At 36.0% G+C, this 15,548-nt stretch overlaps 1 protein-coding gene across 2 annotated transcripts in view; it reads right to left on the minus strand.

The window, feature by feature from the left end:
* Nucleotides 1–15,548, minus strand: part of Kcnh7 (potassium voltage-gated channel subfamily H member 7) — a 446,649-nt gene that overhangs the window by 59,831 nt on the left and 371,270 nt on the right. For both annotated transcript variants that reach the window (XM_076569567.1, XM_006984601.4), the window contains one exon: nucleotides 11,262–11,661. In XM_076569567.1, the coding sequence (XP_076425682.1) occupies nucleotides 11,262–11,661 (400 nt within the window). The remainder of the gene's footprint in view (nucleotides 1–11,261; nucleotides 11,662–15,548) is intronic.

The following is a 15,548-nucleotide window of genomic DNA, read 5'->3' on the forward strand; positions in this document are numbered from 1 at the left end:
CTAGTACTCTAAATCTGGCTAAGAACACATAGTTGGGAATGACATGTTCTCGAGGATGAACTTACCACCATTACTTTGCTAAATGGACATAGTATCAACTTGCTCTCTAAATCTGTATCTCTCACCCATATTTTAGTGAAACCCTTAGACCTCATGAGAGGTGGATTTTAGTGCAGCAGATAAATAACATAGAAACTCACAGTGGTCCAAGTGCAGAGAGCCAGTATGCTAGGGGTACTCAGCCACAAATGGAACATCTACAGTACACTGGGGTTGCCTACACAAGAACCAACCAGGCAACATTCCAGCACAGGGGAGGAAAGAACTCTTGACAGCTAATGGCTTCTTGGGGAGGGAGAGTCAGTTCTTTAAGGTTGTGGATCCTGGTAGATCAACCATGTTCAGGAGAATGACCCTATACCCCTGAGTATATGGGTAGAACAAATCAAACTTAGTGGATTTAAAAAGGATGGGTAGTAACATGAAGTTGGGAGGAGAGGTAGAAGGAGGGGTGGGGCTGGGAGGAGTGGAAGGTGCCCACAATCACATCACATGCATTTATAAAATTCTCAAAGAATTAATAAGATACTATAAGAAAAATTAAAAATTAATCTTGAACTGGGCAGTAGTGGTGCATTCCTTTAATCCCAGCACTCAGGAGCTGGATGTCTGTGAGTTTGAGGCCAGCCTGGTCTATAGAGCTAGTTCCAGGATGGCTGGGGCTATTACACAGAGAAACTCTGCCTTGAAAAACCAAAAAAAAATTATAATCTTGAATCCAACTTAAAATATTAATTTCAAAAAGGGGCTTATTTCTATCAAAGCCTGGAATGTAATCTTGTAGTAATAGAAATGTATTGCGAAATTTCAACACTTTGGAGTTCTCAAATAATTGACTAATTTTCTTATGGAACATGGAGTTTTCTTAGAGTGTTAATTTGTATGCAATTTTTAATTTATTCCAATTTGATCTCATACAAATATCTGACTTAGAAAAAGATGTATATTGCTTAACTTTTGCCAGGAAAGCTGCACCACATTTTTGCTCATCTATTGGGAGAAAGTTCTATGACACCCACGTACACTCAGCATTTAGAATATACTCATTAATGCTGCTTGGGATAACAGTTTTAAAAATGTGTATGAGTTTTTTAGCTTGCATGTATGTATGTGTACCATGTGTGTACTTTTCTGTTCACAGAAAAGGGGGTCAGACAGATCCCTGGAACTGGAATTATAGATGCTTGCGAGCTCCTCTTTGGGTACTGGCATGGAATCCAGATCCTCTGTAAGAGCCACAAGGGCTCTTCATCACTGGTCATTTCTCTAGCCCTTGGAATAAATTTTTATTTAAAATTTCCATGTTCTCTTTGTTTTTCTTTTTGTATTTTGCATTTCTAATAATTCTAACATGCAAACGGTGTATTTCATGTAGAAAAATCACATGATCTATTTTCTGCTTATGGATCTTTGGTAATTTGTCAAGCGCTTTGATGTGGCCACAAAGGTTTCAGGCTCTGGGACCAGAGTACACTCACAGGTGAGAGAAGAATTAAAAGCAACGGAACAGATTCAACTATGTACATCCAACACATCTTTTCCTTGAAGTGCATTTTCTGGACACTCATTTAACATCTACTTGTTCACTGCAAAACTTAGACTTAGGCTCTGAAAAAACACTAATGTGTTTGCTTGACCATTTTGTTTTCTTTCCCAGCTCATTTCCTGGGCATATCTTATCATGCATGATAGTCTTTGCTTGCCATAGATGTCTAAAGAAAGGAATGTTTCTGGGAAAGATGTGATCATTTATTAAAACACGTAAAAAGTGAGGACATGAGAGGATTAATTTCATGACAACTTGACTAGGGCAGAGTATTCAGATAATTTGATTATACGACACTCTATGTGAGTCTGTAAGGGTGTGTCTGTTTGAGATACATATCTCAAATGAACACTTGAGATAAGCAATGCAGATTGAATTCTCCTCTGTAGATAGCCATCATCCATTGAGTTCAGAGTCTGATAGAGTGGACATTGAAGCAGGGAGAGGTTACTCTCTTTTTCTCTCTTACTGTCTAGAGTAGAACATTAATCTTTTGATTCTGGACTGTACTAACTAAGAATGAAATTATGCCTTGTTTCTCCTGCAAAACTCGGTAGATCACTTCCTTATCCTAGGTATCTGTTTGGCTCGATCTTGTTTGGAAATCTCGACTAATAGAAGAGACCTAGAGTGAGGCTAAGTTGGCCTGTGTGTGAAATGTCAATGTTCTGCAATGTGCTGTGGGTAAAACATCAGTCATTTGCAATGTCGATCAGCTGTTTAGGTTGCTTCTTTAGGAAAAAGCAGCAGATAGAAATTATTTCTAACTTGAATAAATTAATACTTTGTTAAGGAGATAGCAATATTCACAAGAAATTGATTCATGTGACTCATGTGAGAAGCATATTCTACTCGGAAAATTTTATGATGTGACATTTTGTGATAAAAGCATATTTTACATATCGCTAATTTTCCAAAGTGCCTGTCACATATTCATGAAACAGATACTGAGATCACAAAGCCTTTGCCAGATATTTTTCCTGAAGCTCAAACAGGAAGGAAGGGGGTCAGGAATCAGTTCTTATTAGAGCCTTAATAGATAAGAGCAGTCTTATCTCCGTTTCTTCATGAAATAAGTCAAAATGCTAACACGGAACTAGGAACTGCCTACACTGTCAAGATGGACAATCTAGATTCCAAGTACAGAATTGGAAACTTGAATGAAAAGATGAAAGAGGTTTTTGTTAAATTCTAGGCTGACAAATTTTAAAATCCTAAGGAAAATATGAGGCTTCCCCCCTCCTTTTTTAAAGCAAACCATTGCTAGCTGAGAGAACAAATTATTATATTCTGCATATCTTATTTAATTGGCATAGAATATTGGTCAAATGCATAGTGGTAAAATAAATAAATAAATGAATAAACAAATAACACTATTTCTATATAGGAATTTCTCTCTCTAACTCAACAGTAACCTTCTTAGCCTTCTTCAGGGGAAAGTTTTGACTCCATCAAAATTGTTTACTTTAGGCTGAAATATTACAGAAACAAAATAAGCATATCCTCCTTTATCCCATACTCACACATATTAAATGCTAATAAAGTATTAGCTTAAGTATTCTATTAGAACCACTACAATTTTTTTATCTACTCCATGTATTTTAAAAATATGTAACCAAAGAATAAAATTTTTTTGGTGCATAATAAACATATAACTAGATGCATCCATTTTAAGTGTATAGTTCATTTAGTTGTGACAAATGTGAGGATTCCTGTTGACACAGTTGAGATATTAGCCTGTTTCCTGGAATACTTTCTTGCATTACTCAATTCCCTGTGCTCATTTTAGACATGGAATTAACTGCAGAGAAGAGCTTCATTTGCTAGGGACCACAGCATACCTACCATATATGAGTTTGCCTTTTGTTCAGCATAATGCTGAGAATCATTGTGTCTATCAGTGCTTTTTTTTTTTAAAAAAAAAAACAACTTTTAAATCATAAAGATGTATCAAAGTTTGTTTGTATCATCTGCTGATGGAAAACACAGCATCTCTACACAGTAAAAACTGTCATGAAGATTTGTGTCCAGATCTTTGTGTGGGCATGTATTTTCATTTCTGCTGTAAACACCTAGGTGTGGAATCACTGTGTGGTATGGCTTGCTTAACTCTACAAGAAACAAGTTGTTTGCCAAAGTTGTTTTATTTTATGTTCCCACGAGCATACTATGGCAATACCATTTGTTCTATATCCTGCTGACATTTGGTAGTGCCAATTTAAATTTACCAGGGTAGCATGTATAGTGTGTCTCATTAGTGTTTAAATTGCATTTCATTGATGATTAATACCACCTTTAAATGTACTTTTTCAACATTCAGGTGTCTTTTTGTGCAGGTCTCTTAAAATAATTTGGTCCTTAAAAAACAAACAAAAAACAAAAACAAAAACAAAAACAGCAAAAAACTCATTTTTTTTGTGAAGTTGTAAGAATTCTTAATATACTCTGGATGCCAGTCTTTTTCATACATATATCTTCAAATTATCTTCTTCTAGTTTATCACTTTTACTTTCTTTGGTTTAAGCAATGCCATTTGATTTTTTTGAGACAATATCTTACCATCATGACCTGGCTGGCATGAAAACTGCTGTGTGGAGCAGGCTGGCCTCAAACTTGCACCTGTCTCTGCCCATCTAAAAGATGGGATTAAAGGCATGTGCCATCACACCCAGCTGAACAATGTCATTTGAAAAGTAGGTAGTTTTGACGAAATATAATTAAACAATTTTTATTTCAAATGTCTCTTGTGTCTGTTATCATACTGTTACTCATAGTGCAAGTTGTAAGTTGTCAATCATAAATTATAAATCCACTCTTAATGTTTTTTTGTTTGTTTTTTGTTTTTTGTTTTTTTGTTTTTTGGTGGTAGTGGTGGTAGTGGGGATTAAATTCAGGGCTTTTCACACCAGTAAAACACTCTACAATTGATGTACAGCTCAAGCCCCAAAGTCCAGCTAAAGTATGCAAAAGGACTCCTTCATCTAATTTGTTTGTTTTCAGTGTGTCTTCTGCGGGGGCATAAGTGGCGAGACCAGCTCACATTGGTCTGGTACTTTGCAAAAAATCCAATAAGACCAACATTTACACCATCTGTACCACTAAGAGAAGTGGTTCTAAACATGTGGGTCACGATCCCTTTGAGGTCCAATGACCCTTTCACAGATGATTCATAACAGTAGTAAAATTTCAGTTATGAAGTAGTAATGGAAATAATTTTATGGTTGGGGGTCACCACAACACGAGGAACTGTATTAAAGGGTCAGTGCATTAGGACGACTGAGAACCACTGATTATGAGTATTAATTTATTCTGCCTGAGGATGATGCAGGATGAGGGCACATAGTGTAGATGAAAGTTAGCCTGGAGCCCTAGGCCATGTGCAGATGAGTGGTGTAGCCAAACCAGAGCAGCAGGGATAAAGTGGGGGCTTTACCCCAACTGGGTAACTGTATTAATAGTTGGGCTTTTCAATGTCCTAAGAATTGGAACATCCCTTTTGTCATGCTGACTGCTTGTAGCTTGGTTCAGCATAATAGAAGGCATATTAATTGTACTAACTTTTTAAATATTTTTGGACCGGTAGTTTATAGTTTCCTCTATCTTGGAAAAAATCAAGCCATTGGATTTCTGAACACTCCTCTACTTGCTCGCCTCATTCTGGGGGTTCCACCTTCCTGTCTCTGCTTGTTGCTCTTCTTCCTGGGGTTCCCTTTTTCCATTGGTCAATCACTTGGCCTCATCGGTTAGTCAAGTCATCTCTGTCAGCTCCACTTGCCTTCCATCTGTTTCCTCTCTTGTGTCTGGCTCACACTTTCTTTGTGTCATCATAGCTGTAATTATTTTTAAAGTAATATTGCAGAGTGCAGTACTCTTTCATCTTTTAAAATGTTAGCCTGTGTTATATTGTTATGTTAATGTGTATGCACGTGTATGTGCGTGTACATGCAGGCATGTTTGGAGCCCAGAGCATGGCGTCTGATGTGGGTTACCTTCCTCACTTACTTATCCATCTTAGTTTTTTGAGGCAAATCTGTCACTGAACTTGGATCTTGTCAGTGGACTGCCTGGCCAGCAAGCTCTAGAAATCCTCCTATCTCTGTACCCTGTGATGGGCTAGACATACTTTGTCACCATGCTAAGATTTTTTTTTATGTGGTTGTTGGAGATTAAAGAAAAAAATCAGGTCTTCAGGCTTGCACAGCAAATAATCAATGGATTAATTTCCATAGTTCCATAGTCCTACACCCTTCTCTTTCTTCTTGTCCTCCTCATCTTCCTTCTTCTTCTATCAAATTTGTGTTTGTAAGTGAAATATAGAAACATACAATCTATATATTTATGGGTTATCATATAACATTTCAATAATGTATATATTTGCTATATTATGTATCTCCTCAAACATTTATCATTTTTATGGTAAAACAGTAAAAATCCTTTAAATAGTTACTATCTACAGTCACATTTGGGTAAAGTAGCACACTAGAATTTCTTATTATTATTCTACTATAAGTTATTACCCATTATTTACCATTGTGTTACTAAGTATCTCCTATACTCTCCTTTTTTCTTCTTGTTACCATTTATATATGTGTGTACTACATTTTTGTCATCTATCCATTAGTGGGCACGGAGGTTATTTCCATTTCTTAACTACTATGAATTGTGTTGAAGTAAAGATCTTTCTGACTGATTTCATTTTTGTTGCATATAAACCCAGTAATGAAATTTCTATAGCACCATACTGTAGTTTTATTTTTATTTTTTCCTGTATTAGCTGTATTAGTTTATGTTCCCATCAACAGTGTTAAGGTTTTTTTTTTTTTTCTTGTAGCATTTATTTTTGGTATTTGTGACAATGGCTGTTCTTGCTAGAATGGAATGAGATACTCTAGATATAATGTTTCTATGGGGATTAGAGATACTGAACACTTTGCTGAACTTGATCATTTGTATGTCATCTTTTGATAAATGTCCACTAAAGCCTATTGTTCCTTTTAAATTGTATTGACTTTTGTCTCTGAGATCTTAGAGTTCCTCCTATGTTCTAGATAGTAAGTAAACCCTTTTCATATGTATAGTTTATACATCTTTCCTCCCACTTTGTAGATTAATCTTTACTAGATTGTTTTCTTTGACTTTTCATTTGATGTAATCTTGGGTGTCTAATTTGTTTTTGTTTCCCGTGCTTCATTGTCTTGTTGAAAATACTTGTTCAAGTCGGGTGCTGTTCTTGTGTTCTTGTAGATGGAGTGCTTGAAGACCAGGCTGATTTTTGTGCTATGTAAGTGCTCTACTGCTGAGCCATGGCCCTTGTAGCCCAAAGGTCTGGTTACAGACTTGCTTATAAAAGCTTTGTTAGGGCTATATCAGTTCTGGTTCTACAGCTTTATTTTACTAAGATTTCTACTGAACAACCTGGATATTCAGCAAGGTTTTCTAATCCGATTGTTTGAATGTTAACGTGTCTCATGCCTGTGTGAGCTCTGAGAATAGTTCAGCTTGTGCTTGTGTGGCTCTTTATTAGGCCCAAGGGCTATGATTTCATGTATTTGTGTCTTAGAAGAGATCAGTAGGTTCAAGCTCTTACTCATGAAGTTCTCTGAGCTTTTCTTTATCATAGCTGCCCCCCCCCACCCCGTACTATAGATTCCAATATCTTACTCTCCAGGTATTCTGATCTTCCTTTCTTAGCTGGGTGTGACTGTTGTACATGCTTAGGGTATTCTCCCTTCACAGCTTGCCCTGTCCTCATGTCCTCAGATAGGTAGCATGGGGCCATCCTGTTTTTTGTTTTTCTCTCGGATATCACAATTCTCTGCTTATTTTCTGTGTCTGAAAACAATGACTTCATACATCTTGCTTTGTTTTCTGTTTGTTTGACTGAGGGTCACCCGTTTCAATTATGCCATCATGGCTAGAAGTAGAACTCCAGTGGCTGATGCATTAAATAAAACCAAGAAAGTCTCCCAAGTTCTCTGTCAAGCAGGTCTGAACTGGAGGACAATCACTCATACTTTACTAGTTTATGTGTTTTTAAAAGGTTAAACTCAAACGTCCTATTTCTGAAATGTTAACATCTTAAAGTTATCTATAAATTAGAAATGTGGATACAAGTGCATGAACATACCCATATTCACATTTATTCAGTGTTCTTTCATTTTTTAATTATGCACAATACTAAAACGAATTTATCCAATCATTGTTCTGTGTATATAATCAGGAATTCAGTGAAAATGGCAGCTTTAAAACTGTCTACAGATCTGCAGTTATTTGTGTTTACTAAGACCATGTTGAACAGGCCCTTCTTACATAGCCCATGCTGCTCTCCAGTTTTTGTTCTTCCTGCTATCATCTCTGAGCGCAGGGAATGGAAGTGCACTAACCTTCTTCTCCCCTTACAGAGGTTAGACCTCTTTACTTCTCTTGCATGATGATGCTATAATATGCATATAAGTTCCCCTTAGTCCACAATGTGGATTCATTTTTTTCTTTTATAATAAATAATTTAAGGAAGCTTAAACTTCAACCTGATACTACTTATGGTTATAATAAACACACAGGTGATATTCTATATTAAAATGTTGGCTTTGCATTTTAATTTTGTGTTGAAACCAGGACGCTTTCTAGGTATGATATATCTTGCTTAGAGTGTGACTATTTCAAATAACAAGAGTCAACTAATTTTTGCATAAAATTCCACCTAATATATATTAGGAGCAAATACGTCATTATGCCTAAAGGCTAAGAATATTTCACAAGCATTGCTATAATTGTTGTGTTTCAAGTCTTAATTTTACCTTTCCTCTTATTAATGACATCATAGATTGTGGAGAACTCTCAAGGAATGCTTAGAAGTGTTTTCTGTGTGACATCAAGCTTTGCATATCTCATTTTGGCCAAGGCTTGTGAAAATGAGTCTTCTATTTGAATAAATGATGTATGTAAAATGAGAATTGAGTTTTTCTTCTATCCAATTTGAATAGATCAAATTTGTCTGTAGAAATCACAGATTCTTTTCAAAGCATCAGTAATGTTAACCAAGTGTTATATTTATAAAAAGAATGAAAAGATAAGGAACAAGCAAGGAGAGACCAAAAGAAGGAAGGAGGGAAGTAAAGCAAAAGAGGAAAGGGGACAAAGGAAATGAAAAAGAAGGAGAGGGGGGAACCAGGCAAGAGAAACTGTCTCTGTTCCTGTTCCCTGTTCCTCTGACTCAGCTACTGTGTGTAGTCTAAATAAGAGTTAGCATTTGTTTTCAATAAAACGACTCACATAATAAGTATGATAGTGCTGAGGATTTCTAAGCAGTGAACAGGATAACTGTTGTAATTTTTGTAAGTTCCTTGAATTACTGTTTCTAAATATAGGTAGGTACTCTTTTCTTAAATAGATATATTCAAATTTATTTCATAAATATAAATATTTAATCAAGAACAGATACTTTTTTCTTGACCTTGTTTGATATTAATGCAACTAAAGTTTTTAATAACTGTGAAATATATTCTGATAGATTCTTTTGCTGTTGTTTTGAGTGTGTGTGTATGTGTGTGATGTGTATGTATATGTGTATGTGTGATGTGTATGTGTGTGTGTGTATGTATTCTGGAGGCCAGAAATTGATGATTGATGTTTTCCTCAATCACTTTCCACCATATAATATATATGTATGCAAGTGTGCATGTGTGTTTTTGTGTTCATGTGTGTGTGTGTGTGTGTGTGTGTGTGTGTGTGTGTGTATCTGTAGCCCATGGCTTGTGTGTGGTAAGAGGGCAACTTGTAGGTGCCAGTGTTTCCCTTCCATCATGTCTAGAAATTAAACTGGGTTGTCAGGCTTGGCAGTCAGTGCCTTTCCTTGCTGAGCTATCTCACTGGCTATTCCACCATATCTGTCATGTCACTCACTGAACCTGGAGCTCAACAAACCCACAGGCTTGCCAGCAAGTCTTAAGGATCCTCCTGTCTCTGCTCTGCTAGACCCGGGATTACAGGTGTGCCTGGCTGCACTGGGCTTCTATGTGGGTGCTGAGGCCCTGTTTAGCTTACAAAGTAAAAAACTTTTACTGACTGAATCAGCTCCTCAGCCCTTTGCGGTTATAAATCAGATTAAAAGTGCCTTGAATGTGTATTTCTATTCTTTAATAGGTGCCAGTTCCATTGCCTTCTCCATGCAATGTGACTTCTGTGTTTATAGCCAAGAGGGCGATGGAATTGGAAGATCTTGAGGGTTTTAAAAAATGTATTTCCTTATGAAAACGTTATTGAAATAAAAACTATATTTTAGGCAGACTAGGTTACTTAGAAAACTCATTTAAGTTTCATAAATAGGTCTTGTCTAGCCACATTTCAGTAACTAATATGATGACATATGAAAATAAATTGTCAAGATCTGTTTTCAACTTTTTACACCATCCAAGGGGAATGCTCCTTTCTGAGTTGTTATTGCTGTCAGCTATCATCCGGGTTATCACTAGGTTCTTTACAAGGTAATTTCAAAAATTTATTAAGTCAGCTCCATCTTACCATAAAATTTTTGATTCTAAATAATTGATGCGATAAATTATGCCCCTTGTTTAAAGCCATTACAGAGTAGAAGGTAAGAACAAGCCTTAGAAAAATAGCAAAAGAAAAGCAATTTAAAATCAATAAGAGCAGAAATTGATTGTAGGTATAATTGTAATAGTTTTATATGCATGAGAGAAAGATTTATGTCTAGAATTCTGTTTTCCAACTTAACTTGATCTCGGCTTGTAACAGAAAATAGCTATTAGTAGTAAATTACAATCATTTTTATATAACAATGAATGAATTGTAATTTTGCAGATCTGCAATCTGAGTAACCATATCAGTCCAGTTTTATATCCATGATATTCTAGAGTAAAAAAAGAAGCCTCATTGAATGTAGAGAATGGTGACTTCTGCATTTACATTCAACCAACCATGAACACAAGATATTTTTAAAAATTATGCCTGTCTTGTACATGGCCAGACATTTTTCTCATTCTTCTTTGTGAGCTTTATGCAACATTTATGCTGTGTTAGGAAATATAAGTAGTCTAGAAGTGATTTAATATACACATGAAGATATTTTTAGGTTAAAGGCAATTTTGCAATACTATTTTTAAAATTAATTTTTCAAATGTTATTTACTGTTATGTTTACATGTGAGTGCCTATATGTATTCATTTGTACTATGTGAATGCCTTGCATTTTCAGAGGCCAGGAGAGGGCATCGGACTGGAACTAGAATTAGAGGAAATTGTGGGTGCTAAGAACAGAACACGGTCCCTATGCAAGAGTAGCAAGCATTCTTAACCACTGAGCCATCTATGGAACCCTCAGTGTGATACTACTTTATATTATGGACTTGAAGAGGAAACTCAGATGCAAACAGGTTTGGGAGGCCCTGAACTAACCCTGGGGTCACCAAGGGATGAGTTTATTTTATATCGACAGTAAAGCTAGTTCTAAGAGAAGAATAGGAAAAGAATTTTTGTTTCTTAACTAAGAAAAACCATACTTTATAGAATATGGTGCCCACATGTGCAATTCACTATCGCCACAGTTTCCATATTTTGCCTTATTCTCTATGTTCTAGAGTATCCAATTTTGTGCTATTACTTTATCCTAACAGATAGCAAAAAAGAAATCTACTTACAGCCAATCAACATGACACAAATGGAAAAGATTTTCTCCGAATTGGTGTTAGGAGACACATTTCCAAATCCTACACTGGTTAAACTGCTGAAGGTAAAATAAAGTGCCGTGACGTATTTGTCTTTAATGGACGGTCCAGAACTTGAGTCACTGTCATTGTAACGTTTCCCAATTTGTTGTCCTAAGGAATCCAACCATCCAATTTTGTCAGTCAGATAGGGCCTCTCTACATTCCCAATCGCATACCAGATGCAAGCCAGCCAGTGGGCAATCAGGGCAAATATGCACATTAAGAGCATTAGAACAGCGGCGCCGTATTCTGAGTATCGATCCAGTTTCCTGGCTACGCGCACGAGTCGAAGGAGACGTGCAGTCTTCAAAAGACCAATTAACGTTGTTGTCTGTGGAAATAAATGTGGGTGGTCAGAAACAGTTGTAAACAATTCAAGGTATGTTCTTGTAAGGTAGAATTGTTAACAGAAAATGGTAGAACCGACGCAGGCTTGAATCAAGTATGGAGATTACTTCTTCATCCCAAGAGTTTTAATTCCACTTTGAAAAAATATGTGGCTGGTTAACCCAGCGTCCTGGCATACAAGATCCATGGAAAGAGAATCAGCCTTCCCAAGACCTACAAAAGTGACTTTCACATGAAATGTACTACTAACATGTTCCTTCCTCAACCAATGTCCAGGGAGTTGTGTGTCTACCAAGCACCGCACACCGTAGTTACAGTGCTGAAAGGAGGTATTCGCTAACAAAGACAGACAATTATTAATCAACAAGGGATCTTCTCTAATGAAGAGAAACAAGGTCTGCTATTTTCTTGGCAGAGAGAGAGAGAAGTGAGATCTTGGTATTAGCAACTGCATGGTAATGGGTGTTTGGTGACATAGCTTATGGTAGAGATCCCAAGACAAGAAGACCCCAAAAGACATTTGTGACAAGCCTATGCCAAAGTTGAAAAACACCTGAGCAAGGTAAAAGAGCCAGCCAAGCTCCTTCTTATAACCATGGGAGCCCTTAGTGGATACCTGCATACATGATTACAATTTAAATGTTTTCTTCTTTCTTCCTGAATGCATCAAATTCATAAAGCGTTTCTCGGTGTCCTGATGACATCATAATTGCATTTTGTAGTATGATGCATGTTAACTAATTGCATGATTGTTACTGACCAGGTATTTAATGATAGGATACTTTTACATAATAATAGTATATTTAACTGGTTGTTAGGGAATCGAAATCTGATAAGTACAAATTACAAGTTCATTTCTTATGTTTCCTAAATAATGTCAACTCTAAGTACTATATAATTCACAGAACATATAATTATTCCATAGTTACATGGTGTTTACCAATCAATTATTGAGTCATTTTATCTTTTCATTGTGGTGTTTATTTTACAAAGTACATCCACATGTGTTAAGAATGCTAATGTTTTAATTGAAGAAATAGCTCATGGAGTAACTATCACCCCATAGCTATGAATGCTTATTTAGTGAAAATATATTACTGGGTATACAGGAAAACTTTTTATGTAAACATCATATAGATCTTTTGTGTGTCTCTTTGCTGTACCCAACAGTAAAGCAAAGGAGAATCGTTTAGTCTCTCTTGAATTAATCTCTATAAGACTGGATTCCTCCAAATGTGGGAGACATTTGCCTAGCTTGGATGGATTTATCGTAACAGGATTACAATTTTGTTCATCTTAGTTGTGCCAATAGTACATTATTTTTCTTCTTCAAAGCTTTAAAGGCATATGCCCCTCCAATGAATTCTGGAATTTAAGGGAGCATTCATGGTTCACTGGAAGTAAAGTAAATGTCCCTATTTGTATCATCAACACTTTACTTTGGCAGTTACATGAAAGGACTTTTGAACAGACAGACTTATAACTAAGTTCTTCTACTTGCACACTAGTATGCCACCTTGGACAGGTTATTCTTTTACACTCAGACTTCAGTTACTCTGTTCATGAATGGGAATACAATGCCTACAGGGGTGTATGTAATATCTAATAAATGGTAGCTCTTTATATTTCTATTTAAATATCTCCTTACATTTCTGTTTCTACTAGTAGGAACTTTATGCTATAAAATGTGTAGATGGAGCTTAAATACATCCCAAATACACTACATAGACATTTGAAATCTCAAATGGGAGCCTTGCAACATGGATTATGCAGTGCCCTCAGAAAATGGATGGGTCTTGTAAAGAAAAGTACTTCATCAGGTACATGTACCAGAACCTTACAGCAGGAGTTGCATTTGTTCAAAGTCTCACCGCTTTTGCCACAGTTTAGACTCTTGAGTTTATTTCTTTTTGTAATACAACTGTCTATTTACTTAGGTTTCAAAACCAGAGCTGTTTAAGGATGATTGTGCAAATACTAAAATTATCATTTGGTTTTAGAATAAAAAGCTTCAAAAATAATTTAAATATACTGCAGAATATACCAGTTAAAATTAAGTAAATTCTTTACAATACATGGACAGTTTTCATAATGGGTTGTTGAATACTGGACTAAAACTGATGCTATAAAAATGAAATAAAAAAATCTGCTGTGCATACTTCATACCCTTGTACATTTTCACCTCAAACATCCTAAAATTTCTCCTCTATTTAGTCAATAATGAAAATAAAATTTACATGAAACCAAGTTTTTCTAAGAATATAAATCAATATAACTTACATGATCACACATGAATGACATATATCCTGGGGAAAAGGAAATTTAAGAAGCCTTGGCCTCATTCACAATTTTTATGCATAATAATTACAGAAGTAATAAGAGATAGGAGGGGCAGAAGCAGGTTCAGGAGAGGAGCAAGTGAGGAGGTAGAGGGGGAATGAGAGAAAAAGAAGCCGAGTGGGGGGAGGAGGAGAGATGAGGGAGCAGCCGTGACTCTCACTCTCATGGGTAGGAGAGGTTGAGTGGGCAATGACTTCAGCAGTCATTCACGACGTTAATATTTACCCAGGCACAACCGCAGGAGCTAGGGTTACATGGACCACTGTTGTGCCTGTTTTTGTTGACAAATGCTGCCAACGCACTGGGGTCTTCTTTGCTAGTGACCCTTCTGTGTACTGCCACACTGTCTTGCCTGAGATTATAGAGAGAAGATACGCGATGGCACCACATTTCTGAGAGAATAGGCCAGGACATTTCCAATCTCCTCTTGCTGAGTAACTCTTGGCAAAAGAATTGAAAAGAATACAAACTCAGCAGGTCCTAACCTGTGATGATTTTTGTAAATGGGGTAATAAAAATAGATAAGAAGTGAGTGCTTCTACAGTAGTTGAAGGAAGGTACTTTGCCAATTTTAGCTATGAGCTATAGTGAGGAAAACACAAGGGATTCTAGAATAGCTAACTTCATCTTATAGTATCTGCAATCTAGAACTCAGCTCATTTATTATGATTGAAAAGCATTTCAATTTTTTCCAGACTGTCATAGTAAAGAAACTTTACGTACACATGATTTTCATTTTAAATGCCCTTTTTAGTACTTTTTTATTTGAAGGCTTTCCCCCCACAAATATAATTATTTATATCTCTTGAATAATGAGTATGATTAAATTATACTGTTGTCTTAAAATATCTATTGTCTATTAAATGTCCTAAATTCCTTCTGATATTGGTGGAAGTTAGGTTCCCTCATTAAGTAAATGACTTTTTGGATTAAAGATAAAACTATACCTTTGTAAATATATTGTATCAGAGACCAGACTAAAAAAAGAGTACATTAATTTTATTTGATGAAAATTATGTAACAAATTAGTCAATATCTTCTTCCAATGTTGGGAACCTTTGTGAAGGACTGAAATTAGGTAATTCCCATCAGGATTAACAACTATCAAGAATAAATCTGTCAGCCGGGAGGTGGTGGCGCACGCCTTTAATCCCAGCACTCGGGAGGCAGAGCCAGGCGGATCTCTGTGAGTTCGAGGCCAGCCTGGGCTACCAAGTGAGCTCCAGGAAAGGCGCAAAGCTATGCAGAGAAACCCTGTCTCGAAAAACCAAAAAAAAAAAAAAAAAAAAAGAATAAATCTGTCTAGAGTTAAATCAAGAAAGCCTTACCAATAAAAAAATTATATGTCAAAAATTTTTTAAATTTACTTTATTTTGTTAGTATTTATAAGAATCTTATACTAAAAATGTTTAGTATACTTAATAAACTTAGTTTAGGTCATTTAGTAAAAGTTAGCCTATAGATAAATTATAGCAATCATTCTTTTATAAATGATGAAATATACACATGTTCTTTTTGGTTTTATAGAAT

Source organism: Peromyscus maniculatus, chromosome 4 (assembly GCF_049852395.1).
Source record: "Peromyscus maniculatus bairdii isolate BWxNUB_F1_BW_parent chromosome 4, HU_Pman_BW_mat_3.1, whole genome shotgun sequence".
NCBI lineage: Eukaryota > Metazoa > Chordata > Mammalia > Rodentia > Cricetidae > Peromyscus > Peromyscus maniculatus.